General features: G+C 40.5%; 1 protein-coding gene across 1 annotated transcript; it reads right to left on the bottom strand.

The window, feature by feature from the left end:
* Positions 1-747: 747 nt before the first annotated feature.
* Positions 748-13,160, bottom strand: prodhb (proline dehydrogenase (oxidase) 1b). Its single transcript, XM_073467279.1, has 14 exons — positions 12,786-13,160; positions 10,886-11,094; positions 8,539-8,573; positions 8,297-8,446; positions 8,067-8,131; positions 7,848-7,964; positions 7,591-7,664; positions 7,112-7,193; positions 6,501-6,593; positions 5,371-5,517; positions 4,054-4,229; positions 3,051-3,149; positions 2,846-2,934; positions 748-1,851 (listed from the first exon to the last, which is right to left on the bottom strand). The coding sequence occupies exons 1-14, from the start codon at positions 13,158-13,160 to the stop codon at positions 1,661-1,663; spliced, it is 1,902 nt and encodes a 633-aa protein (XP_073323380.1). The 3' UTR covers positions 748-1,660.
* Positions 13,161-16,601: the final 3,441 nt, after the last annotated feature.

Genomic DNA, 16,601 nt, shown 5'->3' with positions numbered 1-16,601 from the left:
ACATGCCTGTGTGCTTTAATGTAGGGAGAAGTGTTGATAAGTCCCAGTGCCGAAGAATATGCTGAGCCCATGCTGGCTTTGACTGACTCTGGACTTGTGTAGAATTTTTCACACTCTAATGTGTCCTCTAAATAGTCTGCGCTACTGAAGCTAACCAGGAACGCTTGAGTGTCCTGCGAGAAGGGATTTGTTGGCAAATGTATACCCAGAGGCGCATCTTACATCAAAAGTAGACTTGATTCTTAATTAAACCGATAGAATACAGCAGCAGTGACAGCTCTGTGGCGCTTTGCCTCAGTAAAACTTAACAGCCACTAAAGTTTCTTCTGAGTAATGATTAATGCATCCAATTTCTGTGATCTGTATTGAGCGTAGCATCATGGGTAATTAAATGATGGTCTACAGAGCGCTGACTGCTCTCATAAAATGACAAGGCCGTAATTATCATGAAGCTTGGTTACCCTCTGACTCAAATACTAATTGCGTATCAATAAGCGAGCGGAAGATGTCGCAGAATTGAAACCCAAAACAGCCCGAGCTGTACAAAATAGCTCACAGCTGCAATAATGCAGTCGATAACATTCAGTTCTCCTTTTCACAAAAATTGTGAAGCTATTCGTACAATGCATATTTATTTATTATTGGGCAGTTTCACAGGTTCACAGAGTGAGGCACGTACTGTAAAGCCAACGAATGGAATCACCTGCGTCAGACATACTTACATCGTCAAAGACAGAAATTGCACAGTGTAAATCCATCCTAAAACATTAGGACCAAACCCATCAAAATTTTTATTCCCTTGCATATTATCTTGTGCTATAAAAAAAAAAAAAAAACAACCTTGCCAGACTTGCAGGCGTCTGCATTACAAAGGAGATTCACTCACTGAATTCTGAATGCAGTGCGCTCTCTCGCAACACCTCAGTGACCGAGAATATAGCCTCCTCCGGTAACTACAATAACAAAAGCACCGCACTCTTAGTAGAAGAGGGATGTGCCGTGACAAACTGTTCATACTTTTCTCATTGATTCATAAACGGGTATCATTTTCAAACCGGCAGTACAACCTCAAACACAGCACACAAATATACAGTACAGAGAGGCCTCCGTGTGGGGGCTGTGCGGCTATCCAAGAGTCAAAAACACACAATATACCGTAGGAGGCGAATATATTGATGTTTCCTTTACTACCATTTAAATCAAGCCTGTTATTTTTATTATTGTTGTCCCCTCTCCAAGATAAATAGGGTGATAAAAAGAGACGCCCGCCCTGGTCTCGTTGACATTTTAGGGAGTCCTTTTGGAGCAGTAAAGATGCCCACTTGATGGATACCAGAGCTCTATAGACAACGGGGAAGACAACATGAGGGATGCTTATGGATGCAGAGGTGGATAAAGGAAAGTAATAGAGAGTACATGAACAGTGCGTGGAAGAAAGGATGGGGGAGGACAGAACGGAGAAAAACAACAGAAAAAGAGAGTGACACCCCGAAAAAGTCCATCAGCAAAAAGAAATCTCCAGGACAGGCTGGAACAGGAGATCTACATCCAGGGAGAGACAGAACAGACAGCCGCAGCAGCAGCCGTCAACCAGGGAAGATGAAAAAAAAAAATTTCAACACGTTGACACACTCTCGTCTTTGTCTCTTCTTCTGTGTTTTCAGTACGCTGGTCTGTAGAGAAGCTCCCCAGAGGCAAGTCTGCGTTTCAGCTCCTGCCACAGCAGCTCCCTCTCCTTCTGGGCTCCCCTCATGAAGCCTCGGTTCTCCTGGGCTCTCCGAGACAGGTAGGGCATCACCTCATTCACCGGCCCATAGGGGACGTACTTATAGACGGGGAAGCCTGCCTGGCCTGGGGTTGGAGTGGACGGGATGGGAGAAAACAACAGAGAAAGGTGGCATGATATGGATGAAGATGCTAAATGGAGATGAATTAGAATATTTGTCTTATGATCGACTAGCTCCCATTTCAGTTCTTACAATTTCAGGACAACAACATTTCTTTATTCTAGACAAACACCAGAGAGCACATCACAACTGGACGTCATGTCAACAGGCTTCCTTCACTCGGTGATTTCCACAAATCCTTCTAATCAGGCAGGTTTATAGCATTTGCACAGACACCCTCAGTTTGCAGCATTTGAATTAGAAGAGCTGCTACTGTCTGCCAGTCAGGCTCACACACTGTGACTGTTTTGCCTGGGCTCACTCTTCGAGTCCACTGAAATAAATGTCCCTTTTAACTAATCTACAATTGCTAGCAAAACATAAAATAATGATATGATTAAAAAAACGAAGTCCGGAGCTGTAGCTGAGCTGTATATCTGAAAACAAAATAAAAAAAAACTGGATATGGCAACTTTTTTAGGTCGAATAATAAAGATCTCAATATAACAACTTCTGTATTGTTTCAAATACCCAGCACTGACTGCTCTACCCCCCCGAGAAAACAGCAAAGAAACACATGTGTGTCTGTTTACATCAATACCGGTCAAGGTTTCAACTTGAGCCTCACGGTGATAGACAACCGCCTGCCGCCGCTCTGTCTGCCTTTGACTGACAAACAAAGTGGTGGGAGCCAGCAGCGGCTCTTTGTTAAGACAGCTTGTCAATACCGAGGTATCTCAGTTCATATGTCACGTTATGAGGCTGCAGACTGACTTCTGCATGTGCGCTTCATTCAGTCGTAGCAGTCAGTGGGGTATATATGCTCGGCTGAGACTCAGGTGAGAGTTACTGGGGAGGACGGCGGATAAAATCGCGCAGAGGGTGAACTTGTCAAATCATCCTGCGAGGTGCCTCATCATTGAGCTGCTGTAGAGTTTGTTTGTGTGTGCTTTTCTCACCCAATGGGAAGCTGATCTGGTCACACATTCCCAGCAGCTGACCAAAGTACACCTTGTTGTCTGTCGGTACGAGACCCAGCTCATTCATTCTGGTTAGGAGAACGAGAGAGAGACTTGAATAATTAATAACTTGGTTTATACGGATGCAAGGCTGTGTACAAAAATGTGTGGGTGTTCAGCGGCGTGTTTGGAGTTGAAACCGTACCTCCTCAAGGTGTGTTTCACCGTGTCCTCATTATGGGAAGCCACCATCACGTTGGCATTTCCGTTGAGCGCAATCTCATCCAGCACGTAGTCCAGACATCTGAGACGAATACACAAACACACACGAGGAAGTCATTTAACAGTGTTGTTGTCTTGACAAAACTGTGTAGTGGGAATTACCACAACGGTTTTCTACTAAACTATTCACCATAAAATATTAAAATATCATTTACTGAATGCATATTGTGGCTTACGGTGTTTTATAACTCACCCAAACAAATCTTCCCCATTAGCGTGTAAGATTTATAACGTGGCGCAGGACTATCTTTACACAACTAAACAGTAAAAATGACCCTAAACACTGAAATCCAAACTAATCCATCCTGCTTTCTTCTTCCCTGCTAGTGCAGCTGCGTTAATATGCATGCATTTTACCGCCATCTGCATATTCTTAAACCCTACCTCACGCTGTGCTGTAGCCCATCAGCCAAACTTTGTATCTGTCCTATGTTGATGTTTACCTCAAACTCTAACTGAAGGCTTGAGGGTGGCCTTTCCTCTTTTTTTTTTGCAAAACATATTGATCTCCATGGGGGGATTTTTTTTTTATCTCGCCTTAAACTAGGAATGCATGTAATTAGTTACAACACACCACCCCTGGAGCTTCTGCAACTTGCACAAGTCAACAGGGTGAAAGCTTGCTGACACGAGATGTTGAACCCAGTAATTCCAACTGAGGGACCACCTTGCTAAAAAATATAACCCCTGTGCTGTCCATTGCAGCGCATTTGTGCCTAGAAGGTGGCAAGCTTCAATCTGTGAACCACACGGGAAAAATGGAGTGGCGGAAGTTAATAAAGTGTGTGACATTTAACTTTAAACTCTCATAGTAAAAGGCTATGGTATTAGCAAACAGATTCAGACGAAACTTATACATATATTTGGCTACAAGGATTAAACTTAGTTCAGATTTCGCCAGTTAAACAAAGAAACGAGCCTCTTACCTGTGGTACATTCTGTTAGTAGACTCATAATCAGGGTTAATAGGGTCCTCATAACCAATCTCTTCAGCCCTCTCCCGCTCCTGATACATGTAGGCCCCTCGTACGAGCTTGGCAGCAAAATGCCAACCCTCACGTCGAGACAATTCTACGTCCATGGTTACATTGTCATAGGCCTCCTGCAGAGACAAAAAAAAAAAAAATGATTGATGATTCTGTCTATAGCAATGATTTATTGAAATACTTGCAGTCATTTTCAATATTATTACCCATTTACCTACCTACCCCCAGTTTATTTTCATTTAGCTTCCAGTGTGGGTTTTCTTGTTTCAGTTTAGTTTTTATTGTTTAAAAATGCTAAGTTTTACTTGGGGGCTGGGAAATTAAGATATTCAGATTAGATTTTACAATATTTATTGCAATATTAACAAACACAACACCTGGCAAATGACTCAGTCATGTCGACATCCCAGTCCCATAAACATATGCACGAATGCCTTCTCATGCTTGTTGTGTTGACAAGTTTGACCAAACTGAAAAATGCTAAAACATTTCCGGTGTTTCCTGCATTTTTTGTTTGTTTGTTTGTTTGTTTGTTTTTCTGGAGTCTCGCTTTTATTTTATGTAAATGAACTAAAACTCTTTCACACCTAGTTTTATTTTTTAGGTTAGTTTTAGTTCGCTTGAATACACTCGTAACCAACCAGACACCGTGATTGCCTGCCAATTAGAACTAGTGCAGACAGTAAGTTGGTACATCTCTGTATCACTTCCACAAACAGTGAATATAGGACATTTGCTCAAGAATCATGTTAATATTAATGCCAACAGCAAAGCAGTTGTTTATGATTACACACGGCAACTAACTGTGACAAAGTGGAACTCAAAATAAGGAGCAGAGTTTTATTTTGTCCGACAGGTAATAAGTGATATTCTTATTTCACAACACTGCATGTTTTAATATGGTGAGACTATGTTGTTTTGATAATAATCATAATAAGGTTGAAAAAAAGGATGTTAATCTCATAAATGACTTAAACAGCATCTCATTTGAAATGGTGTATTTAAAGAAAAATTAAATAAGGAACCAAAATTCCCTCCAACATTACCCGCTCCTTCGTGTTGCTGTTTCATCCTCACTTCAGCTGACTCATCGTAATGTTGACACATTGAAATCTGGTGTTAAATGATTTGTCACAGAGTATTATCCATCACGGGAATTATACTGCGACTGTTGTGTCTGCTTGCTTTGTGTGCATATACATAATTTACACTTTTGATGCCACATCTATGGTCTTTCTGCCAGCTGCGGATTCTGACCTTGAGGTAGCATTGGTACGTGTTGAAGATGACAGGCTTTTCTCTGTTGTAGATCCTTTGCATCTCTAATGTCAGTCTGCTGATAGCTGGCTGGAAGTAGGTTTGCTCTGCATCCACCATCAAGCGAACACCGTTCTCCATGGCATGCTGGAATACATAAAATGATCTAATTTATTTAGCATAACATCAGATAACAGTGTTTATTATGCTGTGGTTAAAACGTGCAGGGTGGGATTGTATATCTAGACGAATCATACTCATTCATGTAGCGTGTCAACCTTTTTTTTAATGCCCTGCCCCACGCAGGCTGTGATGGGTCAGTTCATGGAAAATGACAACGACTTTATGAAGAGAAAAATGTGTTTCAACAAAAGCCACACCCTGTAGCTGAATAGCCAGCCAGCCAAATCCAAACAAAATGCTATCCCTCTTGTCTTCTTTCTTACGCAGCTGCAAAACCCTGACTAACAGTAAAACTGGTTTAACTGGGCTCAATGGGCTGCTCTCTCTCCTCTATAGCACCACTGCCTTCAGGCTCACTCAGATCAGATGACTGACGGTTAACGGCACCAAATGAATAATTAGTTATTTTAAAACATTTAGCTGTAACAGCCTATGGGGACTTCAACCTAGTCTCCCTCATGTTTTCAGCACCAAGGTTTGTTTGTTCGTTTCCACTTCTGTTTGTTCATCCAGATGCTTTAAAACATATCTCCCTAATGGAGGTGGGAAAGAAGTGGGGCCCAGGTAAAGTAAAAATGGACTGAACAAAAGGTAAAGGTGTATTTGTACTGCCTATAAAACATATACTCATATTAGTGAGTGTATGTCTACCTTCTGTATAAGCATAACAAAAACCCAAAACAGTAGATTGAGAGTCGCTAAACAAGCTTTTACACAGCTGGCTGTAAATTATCACTACACTGCTGTGGTATGACTAACACCTGAACATGGCACAGCAGTGTAGTGATGATTTCCATAATAAACATCCATTTTACCAATAAGCGTTCCACATTTGCTTCAGCTACACACGCTTGTTCCTTGCAGATCAACAAAAAATGCAATTTGCTTCCAAATGTGTGTATATTTATGTACTGTGATCAGTCTTTGTAGTTTCTGTGTGCGTTTACCTTGACTAAGACGTCCATGCGCTGTAACATCCGCTTCATTTGCCCCTCCTCCTCTGTAGTGAATGTCTCCAACAGAGGTTCCAGCTTACCTAGCTGGGCAAACAACCCCAGAGAGTGTGCACTGTGAGATGCTAATGAACCAAATACCGCACAGCATGACACCTATTAGTGCTTCTTATCCACCTTTCAGCTGTCTTTAGTCCAAGGTCGACAGAAATGTTGAAAGTAACTTCCCCAAACACTGAATATTCAAAAGGGCTTCTTGACAGTGTGGATATCAGTTATTATAATAATTTAAGATACATTAGATTTTGCTTCACTTTCATTTTTTCTGATCGGTATTTATCATAAAAGTGTCAAAACGTGTTCACGTAAGATGGAAGAAACATCTTACATGACAGCTGGAGTGCTTTTCACTGAACTGCTTCCAATTCAAAGTCATTTAAAATCAGGTGCTGCTGATATTTACAATCTTCTGCCTGCTGTAAACTGTCAAATAGCAACTCAATTATTAATTTGGGTCTTGAATTATGTTTGAAGATTGTATTCTTTTAACTGCATTTATTCTTTTTATAACATTTCTCTCTCTCTCAGTGTTTTATGCTACTGACCTCCACATTTGGGACGACCAGCAGGTCTGATATCTTTGTTCTGTCATCTATTAGGCTGCTCCAGTCGAGCACATCAATGGTTCTGTCGAGGCAGAGGGTAGAAAAGTATTGTACAGTACGCTAAAATATTCTGATCACCTTGACCAATTTTTTTCATTTATGCCCTTTAATATTAATATTAAAATAGCTGTAATAGAATAGTTCCGCACTTTTCTCAGTGTGGTTTAAAAACTGGGTTTGATCTTATTCCATCTGTGTTGTCTTTATATATTATGCAGCCAAATTTGAAATGCAAACACATTTCAGCAGCAGATGTTTTGGGAAATCAGATAACCCATCATTTAAAACAAATCATTTGTAAATTTGCATTCAGGACACTTTTCATTGAATAAAGTAGCCTCTAAATTGCCTTGAATACACAGCAGTTATTGCTTTACAGATATCTCTTGTGTATTTTGGTTATCTGTGTTCATGCTTACCCTGAACATTCCTCTTTCCTTCCACTAAACCAGCCACTGAAGTCACCTTCCACACCCAGTTTGGTCAGGAATTCCTAGATAAAAACATACATAAAGAGCTAAAGTACTTTAAGGCACATAGTGTAGCAATACCCTCGCATTTGAAAAAGGAGTGTCAAGATGATCTATGTCTTTGGATGTAACATTCTGTGGAGATTACACATGTACCAGTATAATTAAAGTTAACCAGCGGGAGAACAGAAGAGCAAAAACTCCACCTGCACTTGTTTCAGCTCCAGCCTCTGCTCTAGGGCCTCCATGCCATCTTTGCCCTGCTGTGATGCCAAGAAGGTGAAAAATCGCCTCCATTTAACTAGGACCTCTGAGAACTGGAGCTTTAAATGAAAAAAGGCATGATATCAGTCGACCACACCCCTTCAGCATGAGTATCAGCTAAATTGGTGCATTGACCTTTTAATCACAATCTTAGCGTCTACCAGAAACTGAGGTCGTCCTAGAGCAGTCATTTTGACGGCAGAAAACCCATCCATTGAACTCCCACCTAGAGGTTGAACATATGTTTGAAATAAATCAAATGATGTAAAGACAAAAGATTAAATTAGTAAAATGGTAAAGTATTAGAGCTATTACAACTTTAATATAATTTGCCAAGAGGGTCATAGTGTAAAGTTGCATTAGTGCTGTAGTTTTACTTATGTTTACCTACCAGATGCCTTGATGCATTTGATGAAAGTCTCCATATGCTGATCACATTTGGCCTCATTGGCGTAGAAGTAAGTGCGGGCTCCAGTCACTCCCCCACGACGGTCCCCGAACTGTTTGTGCGCTTTATATTTTTTCTCTCTGTAGTCCTCGCCTGGGGGGTGAAAACAAATTTGCATGCCTATTATTACTTCAAATTACATCATATACTGTGTCCACAAATGAGAACAAAACGAGCCCGCTTACCTTTGCTCTCTTTCTCTGCAGCGGCGACACATGAGCTGAATTAGAAGCAAAACCAAATGATAAAATAAGTTCATTTGCCTTGTATTTGGGCAACATTTATAAAAAGTTTCATCACAGTCGCAGGCATTTTTTAATCTAATTTGGGAAGTTGCACTCTTTCTGTGAACATTGTGGCCTTTTAGCAATGGCGCGCCAGAAGCTGACATTGTGTTTAGTGACCCTATATGCTGAACTGTCCCGCTGTCAGCCGGCTGACCCTCCAGAGGGGGCAGTTGTAGCGTCAAATCACACTTGACCTACTCCCCCCTCAACTAGGGAGCTCATGTAACCGAACAGATGACTAAACACGAAGCATGCTGGACATCAGGGACGTCAATAGGATTCAGAGCCAGGAAACAACAGGGAGTGATCTAATTTTAATAGTACATTACTTTTCTTGTAGAAACATGGATTTGACTGCAATAGAATCCCTTTTACACTTGACTGAAATTGTTTTGTCTCACACAAATTGTTCAGTATTGTTCTCTTTATGTTAATTTTTAATTTAAATATATGAAAGCACACACTGTTAGTCGATTAATTGATTATTCAATCAACGGGAAATTCAGTTGGAACAAAAAAGCAGCCATTTATTTTAGTCAAAACAATTCAATGAGAGCAAAAATAATAGATGGAGTAATCTGTTATTAAATTAATCATTCAGTGCAGCCCTAAATCAATCTCAGCATTTAACAAAGCACTGAATAGCTGGGGCAAGTAACCCTACTATCACAACTTATCCGCACCATGATTTAAATTCTGTTTCAAATGCTTTCTGTGTCACACTGCCAAAAATTCAAATTGTCCTAGAAGCGCTGTTTTTTTTTTGGTAATCTTTTGGCATGAAATGGGACATTTTAATAGAATTTGACTACTGGCACACTTTGTATTGGTTTTTGGCAACTCGTACAGAACTGTCAGTACTCGCCTTCAAAATTAACCTGCAGTCTGCATTATTAAAATCCTATCTGTGAAATCCAGCGTATATATATTCTAAGTTTAAATGTCCTACACAAGTGAAGCTGCACAATGGAAGTATCATGCTCTCAACATCAAGCCAGGACTTGCCTCTCTGCTCTCTGTTCCTTATATCTTCTTTCTGTTGCGAGGTACTGACTGATGTTGTTGCTATCTTGACAGATCACTGGAGTGCCTGTCAAACCCTGCTGTCTGAGATCAAGCTGGCTTAATGTGCCTTGTCCTCCTGCTTTACGGTTTGAAGGTATATGTTCGCCAAACAAAAGCTTTCTAGGCTGAGGTGTGATACCTCTTTTGATGTTCCCGAGCAGGCATCCCCATCGCAAAGTATATCAAAGCTGTGCAGTGGTATCTTGTTACCAGTGATGTGGTGCAAAAAAAAAAAAAAAAACTGTGTATGTACACGTAAGGTCGAAAAAGTCACAGCAGAGGGCTTGCATGGGAGCTTTATCATCTTACAGCATGTGATAACATAATAAAACAGTAATAGAGGACATTCTGTCTAGCACACACTGACATTGGCGTGAAGCTGTCACTCAATGTCAACAGACTTGAACGGCAGACACTTAAATATACTGCCGAACAGCCTTGTTTATTCACTACATCTGACCTTTAAAATCCTTAGATCCAGATGTTATGTGAGATTAATAAAAAAAAAGGTCAATCTTTTTGGGGCTGAGTATCATACTATGCTAAGTAAATATGACAAGTGCAGTACTATGAAATGTGCATCAAATAATATTCACTTCAGTGATTTCATTCACTGGTTTAACTGTGAAGCAATTCCTAAATATTATTTTTGGATGACGAGATGTCCTAATTACTCATGCCGCGTGAACGCACAGATCTCACAACTTAGGTAACATTAGCTACTGCTGCTGCCTAGAGAGACTTCTTGCATAAACTTTCACTGTCATCCAGTTTACATCAGCTCACAGCTGAGATAGCCGCTGCCTTGTGCTACTCATGTGATGGGATTCCTAACACGGGAGAGATTCTCTGCTGCCAGCCAATCCAGAACAAGGGGCCATGGCCGAGCCAACAAGTCATGTTGCAGAGAGTGTTTAGTTCCTGGTTGTGAGGCACACTAAAATAAATCTATTTTTGACATCAAGCGAAGGAGGAACTTCTCTCCAAGGAAATGTAATCTGTCTAGAAATCATTCAACGTTTGATTATCAAAACAGGATAAAATCTATGAAGTTATAAGGTCAATGTTGATGTTAATATAACTGAAATGATTTATGTTTGTACACAATGATTCCTGCTAATTCTAACTGTTTGGTACGTGATATCTACTGAAATGTTTGGTAATACCGCAACTTGCATACTCCATCTCTTTCTGCTCAGCCTCCTCCTGGCTGATGTCTTCCTCCACACTGTAATCCAGGACAGAGCCGACGCCGAAGGCCTGATTTTTCTGGATCAGCGGCCTGATGGCCATGTGGTCCTCACCAGCTACAAACTGGCCATAAAATGTCATCTTCATGAACTGGTTGAAGGTTCTCGGGCCCAGGAGCTTCGTACCTATATCCATTATCTGAGCAGAAAGACACAGGGCATTAAAACCAGTTTTGTATTTTGACAGGTATATAATATCTATAAAATAAGACCTGTAATTTATGATTAATAATGCCATTTCATCTAGTTCATTAAACATAATGTCTCAGTCTAGGCAGGTTTTGAAGGCAACAGGTTTACTTGACAGGTTATGGGAAAAAAGACAAAAACAAGCAAGTTGATCTTTCATAAGCAAAAGAATTCAAATAATGTTCTCACCCCCGAGCTATAAACAGCACATGGCATGTAAGCCTGAAATAGGGACAAAGGATGAATCATTGCAGCTACACTCAAAATCATTCACATTGGGTGCAGCTTCTCGCGTTTTACAGCCACTGCCAAGTTTTCCATTGATTCCGCAAGGACGTGATAAGCGTGGAAAGTAAAGTCTATTAAAGCACTGTAACACTGTGCTTTGCAACATGTTCTGCGAGACATTTTGTGAATGGAAAGTGTGTCTTGTGGCCAATCCATTTATATTCTGTGTATTGACATTACCAGATGAACAAAACTGTAACATTAGCTGACATCCAGCCGAGGTTAGATAACACGGGTTGCCGAGACGTTCACTTGCATGCTTGGAAAAACAGGTTGTAATTTGAGAGGTGGGTGTTTACACATTGGGCCTGAGGCGCAGACAGTTAGGCTGAAAGGTTCAATTTTGAAATATAGCTGACATAGATTTTTTTTGTTAACTCACATACATGAGGCCTTTCAAGTTGCAGCATGTGCATAGCTTATTATCCATACATGTATTAATAAATAGACATTTTTATGTGGTACGACAGGGTGAACGATTTAAATGCGCTCATTTTGCATGTAGAGCTGCAACAATTGGTAAATTAGATGTCAACTATTACATTAATTGCCACTTATTTTGTAAGCTGATTAGTTAAAGTAATTTATTAGGGCAAACAAGTTCTTAAATGTGATTATTTTCTGGTTTCTGTACTCTAAAACTAAATATTTGCATTGTTGACAAAACGACACAATTCAGGAGTCGTTTTTTACCCATTTTCTGACATTTTGTAAACCTGACAACTAGGGAATCACTGACAAAAATAATCTAAACTTGCTTTATTTAGTGATAAGAACTATTAAGCTTGCAGTTTTCTGGGGTGTCCTGCTTTTTCCTACCTGCTCACGCCTGTTTTTGTCTCAGTGGTGACACTCCTTTTCCTGCCTGTTCTCGAGGAAACCGGCACATAGAAGTAAACAGTAATGCCAAATTTAAAGGTGCACTATGTAAATCTTAATCAGATAAGAAAGATCTTCATTGACTGGTATTTTGTTATGCCCAAACAAACTAAATAAACAAACTCTCTCTGTGTTCATGACCGAATAAACAGAATAAACAAACTGACCTTAAAGGACAACACAGTTTCATACTGCTTTACTTTGTTTATATTTGGCGGACCCTGCCACCTTTCTAGCTTCAATCAATGTTCTGTGGACCTTATTTTCCTCTGAGAACAGCTTGTTTATTTAGTTATGGGGGAAAAAAATCTGAGTTTGTATTATTCCCTCATTAATACTGTGAATAATAAAATTCTGAGTTTGAAGTTTTTCCAAACTACACAGTGCCCCTTTAAAGACGTCCACCCATGTCACCGGAAAAACAAAAAGGTTAATAGCCGAGCTTCACGTTAAGATGATGCAGCACTTCATTACCTCCTTATTCTTATCAACCAGGAAGTCATAGGAGCAGAGTTTAAAAACCACCAAACTTCTGAGCAGCTCTAATGAGTCTTTGCTCTTATAAGCCTCCTGTGTCTGGTCAAAGTCTACGGAGATCTCATTAGCGGCGGCGGTGGCGGTGGTGGTGCCGTCTCTCCCTCCTCTCCCCGGCTGTCCGGCGCACTCGGACCGCGCCGAGTCATGTCCAGCGCCGCCCCGGCTGCTGACATCGTCCTGCGGCTCCGCCTGGGTCGCGGAGGTGGAGGTGGAGGTGACGGTTGACCGGAGTCTTCGGCTGGAGAGTAAGCGTTTAAAGGGAAAGTCCGCCCCTGCCCGTGTCAGGGCTGGCACGGTTTTCGCATGAAACATCAGCCTTGAGGAGGTGGGTGCCAGCTGAGCGGTGGAGTTGAACCATCTGTCTGATGGCTGCGCACGCTACAGTGTAAACACATACTGTAAGAGAAGAAGCAGGTGACACCGGCTTCACCTGGTTGGTGGAGAACCTGTGACGTAAGAGATTTGCTAATGACTCCTAAACTTTTCCCACAGCAGGTGCACGCCCACTTTTAGTGGCAGTTCAGTTTTGACATGACCACAGTTTGTTTTTTGGCGTGGCTTCATTTATAAACAAACCCGTCCAGCCCTTTGCTTGGCTAGACTGGCACCAGCCAGTGTCTATAAAGGCTTAAAGGGGCACTGTGTCGTTTTGGAGAAGAAATTCAAACTCAGACTTTTAATATTCGCAATATTAATAAGGTAATGATACAAACTCAGGTATATTTATTTATTCTATAACTGAATAAACAAGCTGTCCTCAGGAAAAAAAGGTCCCCAGATCACTGTTGGATGCTAGAAAGTTGGCAGGGTCCGCCACATATAAACAAAGTCCTTTAAAGGTGCCCAACTTGTCAAATAATGGCGCTCTGGGTTTCCCAACGCGTCAAAAATTGATGCTTTGGGATGGCGGCCGACCCGTCCTGCAATCCCAAAGGTTCCGTTTTTGACGAGTTGGTAATGAGACTCAAAAGTCAGCTTTTCTTCCCAGTGTCACCTTTAAGGTCAGTTTGTTTATTCAGTCATGAATAAACAAACTGACCTTGTCATGAATGAATGAATAAACATGAAAATGGAGAGAGTTTCTTTACTGAGTTTGTTCAGGCGTTAAAAAAAAGAAAATCAGTCAAAGAAGATCTTTCTCTTCTGATTAAAATTTCTTCCCCAAAACTACGTACTGCACCTTTAAAGGTGACATTTTGCTAGCAAGTAGGTGAAGCTATTGTGATAGGAAAGAAATGAAGTAAGCTGTATGCAGTTTCCATTTATTTTATGTTAGAACAGATTTGTGGCAGTAAAGTACAGTGAATACTTGTACATTTGCTAAACCATAGTTACCAGTTACTTTGATTCAGGTTACCAATGGTGAAATGTAACTAAGTAAATGTACCTATGTACTGTACTTAATTACACATTTGAAGTACATGTACTGTACCTGACCCTATTTTCTTCTCTTGTCACTTTCTACTTGTAGCCTACTCAGATTGAAATACTTAACATCTTAGTCCACGACCTTTATCTGACAGCAACATAGCCTATGGAGAGTACAGCTGGAATACTGCTAATTCAATAAGCAATTAATTCAAGGAGAAAATGGTCAGCATTATGAAAACAATCATTAGTTGCAGTCTTATACAGAATTGTTAAAAGTCACCTTCACCCACAACAACAGTAAAATCCTGGCTCTGGATCTGAAACTTCCTCCACACTACATTACCATCTTAAAATATTAGATAGATAGATAGATAGATAGATAGATAGATAGATAGATAGATAGATAGATAGATAGATAGATAGATTAAAATCTTTATTTTACTAGGAAGTCTCATTTAGACTAAAATCTCCTTTACAAGTGAGACCTAGCCAAGACAGGGTCAAAATAGCAGCATGAATGACATAACAAGACAACAACATCAATATGAGAGAGGGCATAAAGCACATAATATACACTGTACAATATGCCCACACTGTACATCAGTAACTCAGTATGTTCTATAGACATACAGAATATGCTAATATAATAACATGCATTCATCCTGAAAGGGAACATTATGCATGATGAGTGCTCTTGTGAAGTACATTTTGCTGATTAGGTAACCTACTTCAGGTTCATTCTTTTACTTGTAATAGACTTTTTGTCCTTAGTGGCGATGCTACTATTACTTAAAGGACCGAATACTTCTCACACTGATTGTTTCCACGCAGTCATTTCAGAAACCTCTCTGACAAAAGACCTCTCCACTCCAGGATTGGCTGATACAATATTCATGTTAATCAGCCACATAATATGCCCTCACATGGTGGCCACAGGAACAAATTAAACTGAGGACTTTACCTTTCAGCTCCAGAAGGCCAGACAAGTAATCTTCTGACTGCATAATATCTGAGAAATAGTATTCACAGCTCACCCCTGGAACATATTTGTCCTGCACAACAATGCACGTGAATTGCTAAACACCCAATCTGTATTTCTTTTACAGCCATAACAGGAAGTATTATTTATCATACATTATAGATGTCTAGTGTTAAGCCATTCATAAAAGACCTGCCAAACAATTTGGGGTCAAAAGCAGTTTTCAGTTTTGAATCCTGGCAGTAGGGTTTTGTTGACATATGGATCATGGATGCCAGCAGAATTAAATTACAAACATGTCACAGCACTTTGTGAAGGAGGTAATGAATGACTGTATTTCAGACCTGAATCCGTTGGAAGCCAGCGGCTGGAATGAGATGCGGTCTTGAGAGACCCCAGGCACATCATTAGCAGAGAAACACATTGGACTGGATGTTATAATGAATCTGATGTAATGAATCAAAAACAGGAGATTTCTCTTGGCTCCATCCTGCAGCTGCAGTGGTTAGGAGGCCTTGCTTGCTTGTGCTTGCATTAATCCAATGCAGGGGGTGCCATATGCCAAAATTACTTCGTGTTAACAGATGGGGGAGCCATTGTCTAACATGTAGTCATCACACTGCTGCCCCCTCCATCCCCCCACACACAAAGCAACACACTCCTCATCCATCAATTAAAAAACACCTTAAATTAGTATTTTAGGTAGGTTACTGTTCTACAAATCTTATTTAACATCTATTTAAATCAGGAAACTGTAACTTAACCTGTGTTTGACTGTAGGAGATGCTTGAAATAAGCAACTATTAAGAATAATAATGATCATTTTCATGACACATAATAGCAAAAGGATATTGTTCCGTCCTTATCGTCCACATATAACATTTTGGGTTGATTTTAGTTTTTCACAAATCAGGCCACGAGCTATTTCTTTTTTAACCGCGGCCATTAAAACAGACCCTGTTGCACACAGGCCTCGGCTGTGTAAATGTGGTGGCGCACGCATGGCGCACAATGCCAAAGATAGAGTAACAAATCAGGAATTTCCCTCCTGCCACTCCTGAGAGCGCAAGAGAGGACAAAAGTTAGGGATTAAGCGCTTCTCCTCAGAGAGGAACAAGCGAAAGGCAGCTAATTTGTCGCAATCTTTTTGTCAAGATTATCACCAGTCTCCACGTTTCCAGACGCGTTGGGGACATTAAGTTGGAGAAGGAAAAAAAAGAAGTTGTTTTTATTTTTCATGATGAGTGTGGACCCATCAGCTTTGCACGATGACCTCTTTTAGAGGCTCTGATGGAATAAACTTCGCACTGCAGGAGAACTACGTTTACCAAGAATACTGTGACTTGCAAGTTTTGGTTTTATGACTTTTTTTTCCTCTTTTTTCTCAGCTGTTCGTTTGGGAT

Source organism: Pagrus major, chromosome 5 (genome assembly GCF_040436345.1).
Source record: "Pagrus major chromosome 5, Pma_NU_1.0".
Lineage (NCBI taxonomy): Eukaryota > Metazoa > Chordata > Actinopteri > Spariformes > Sparidae > Pagrus > Pagrus major.
Note: the sequence above shows the minus strand (reverse complement) of the source record. Positions and strands in the feature narration are given on the sequence as shown.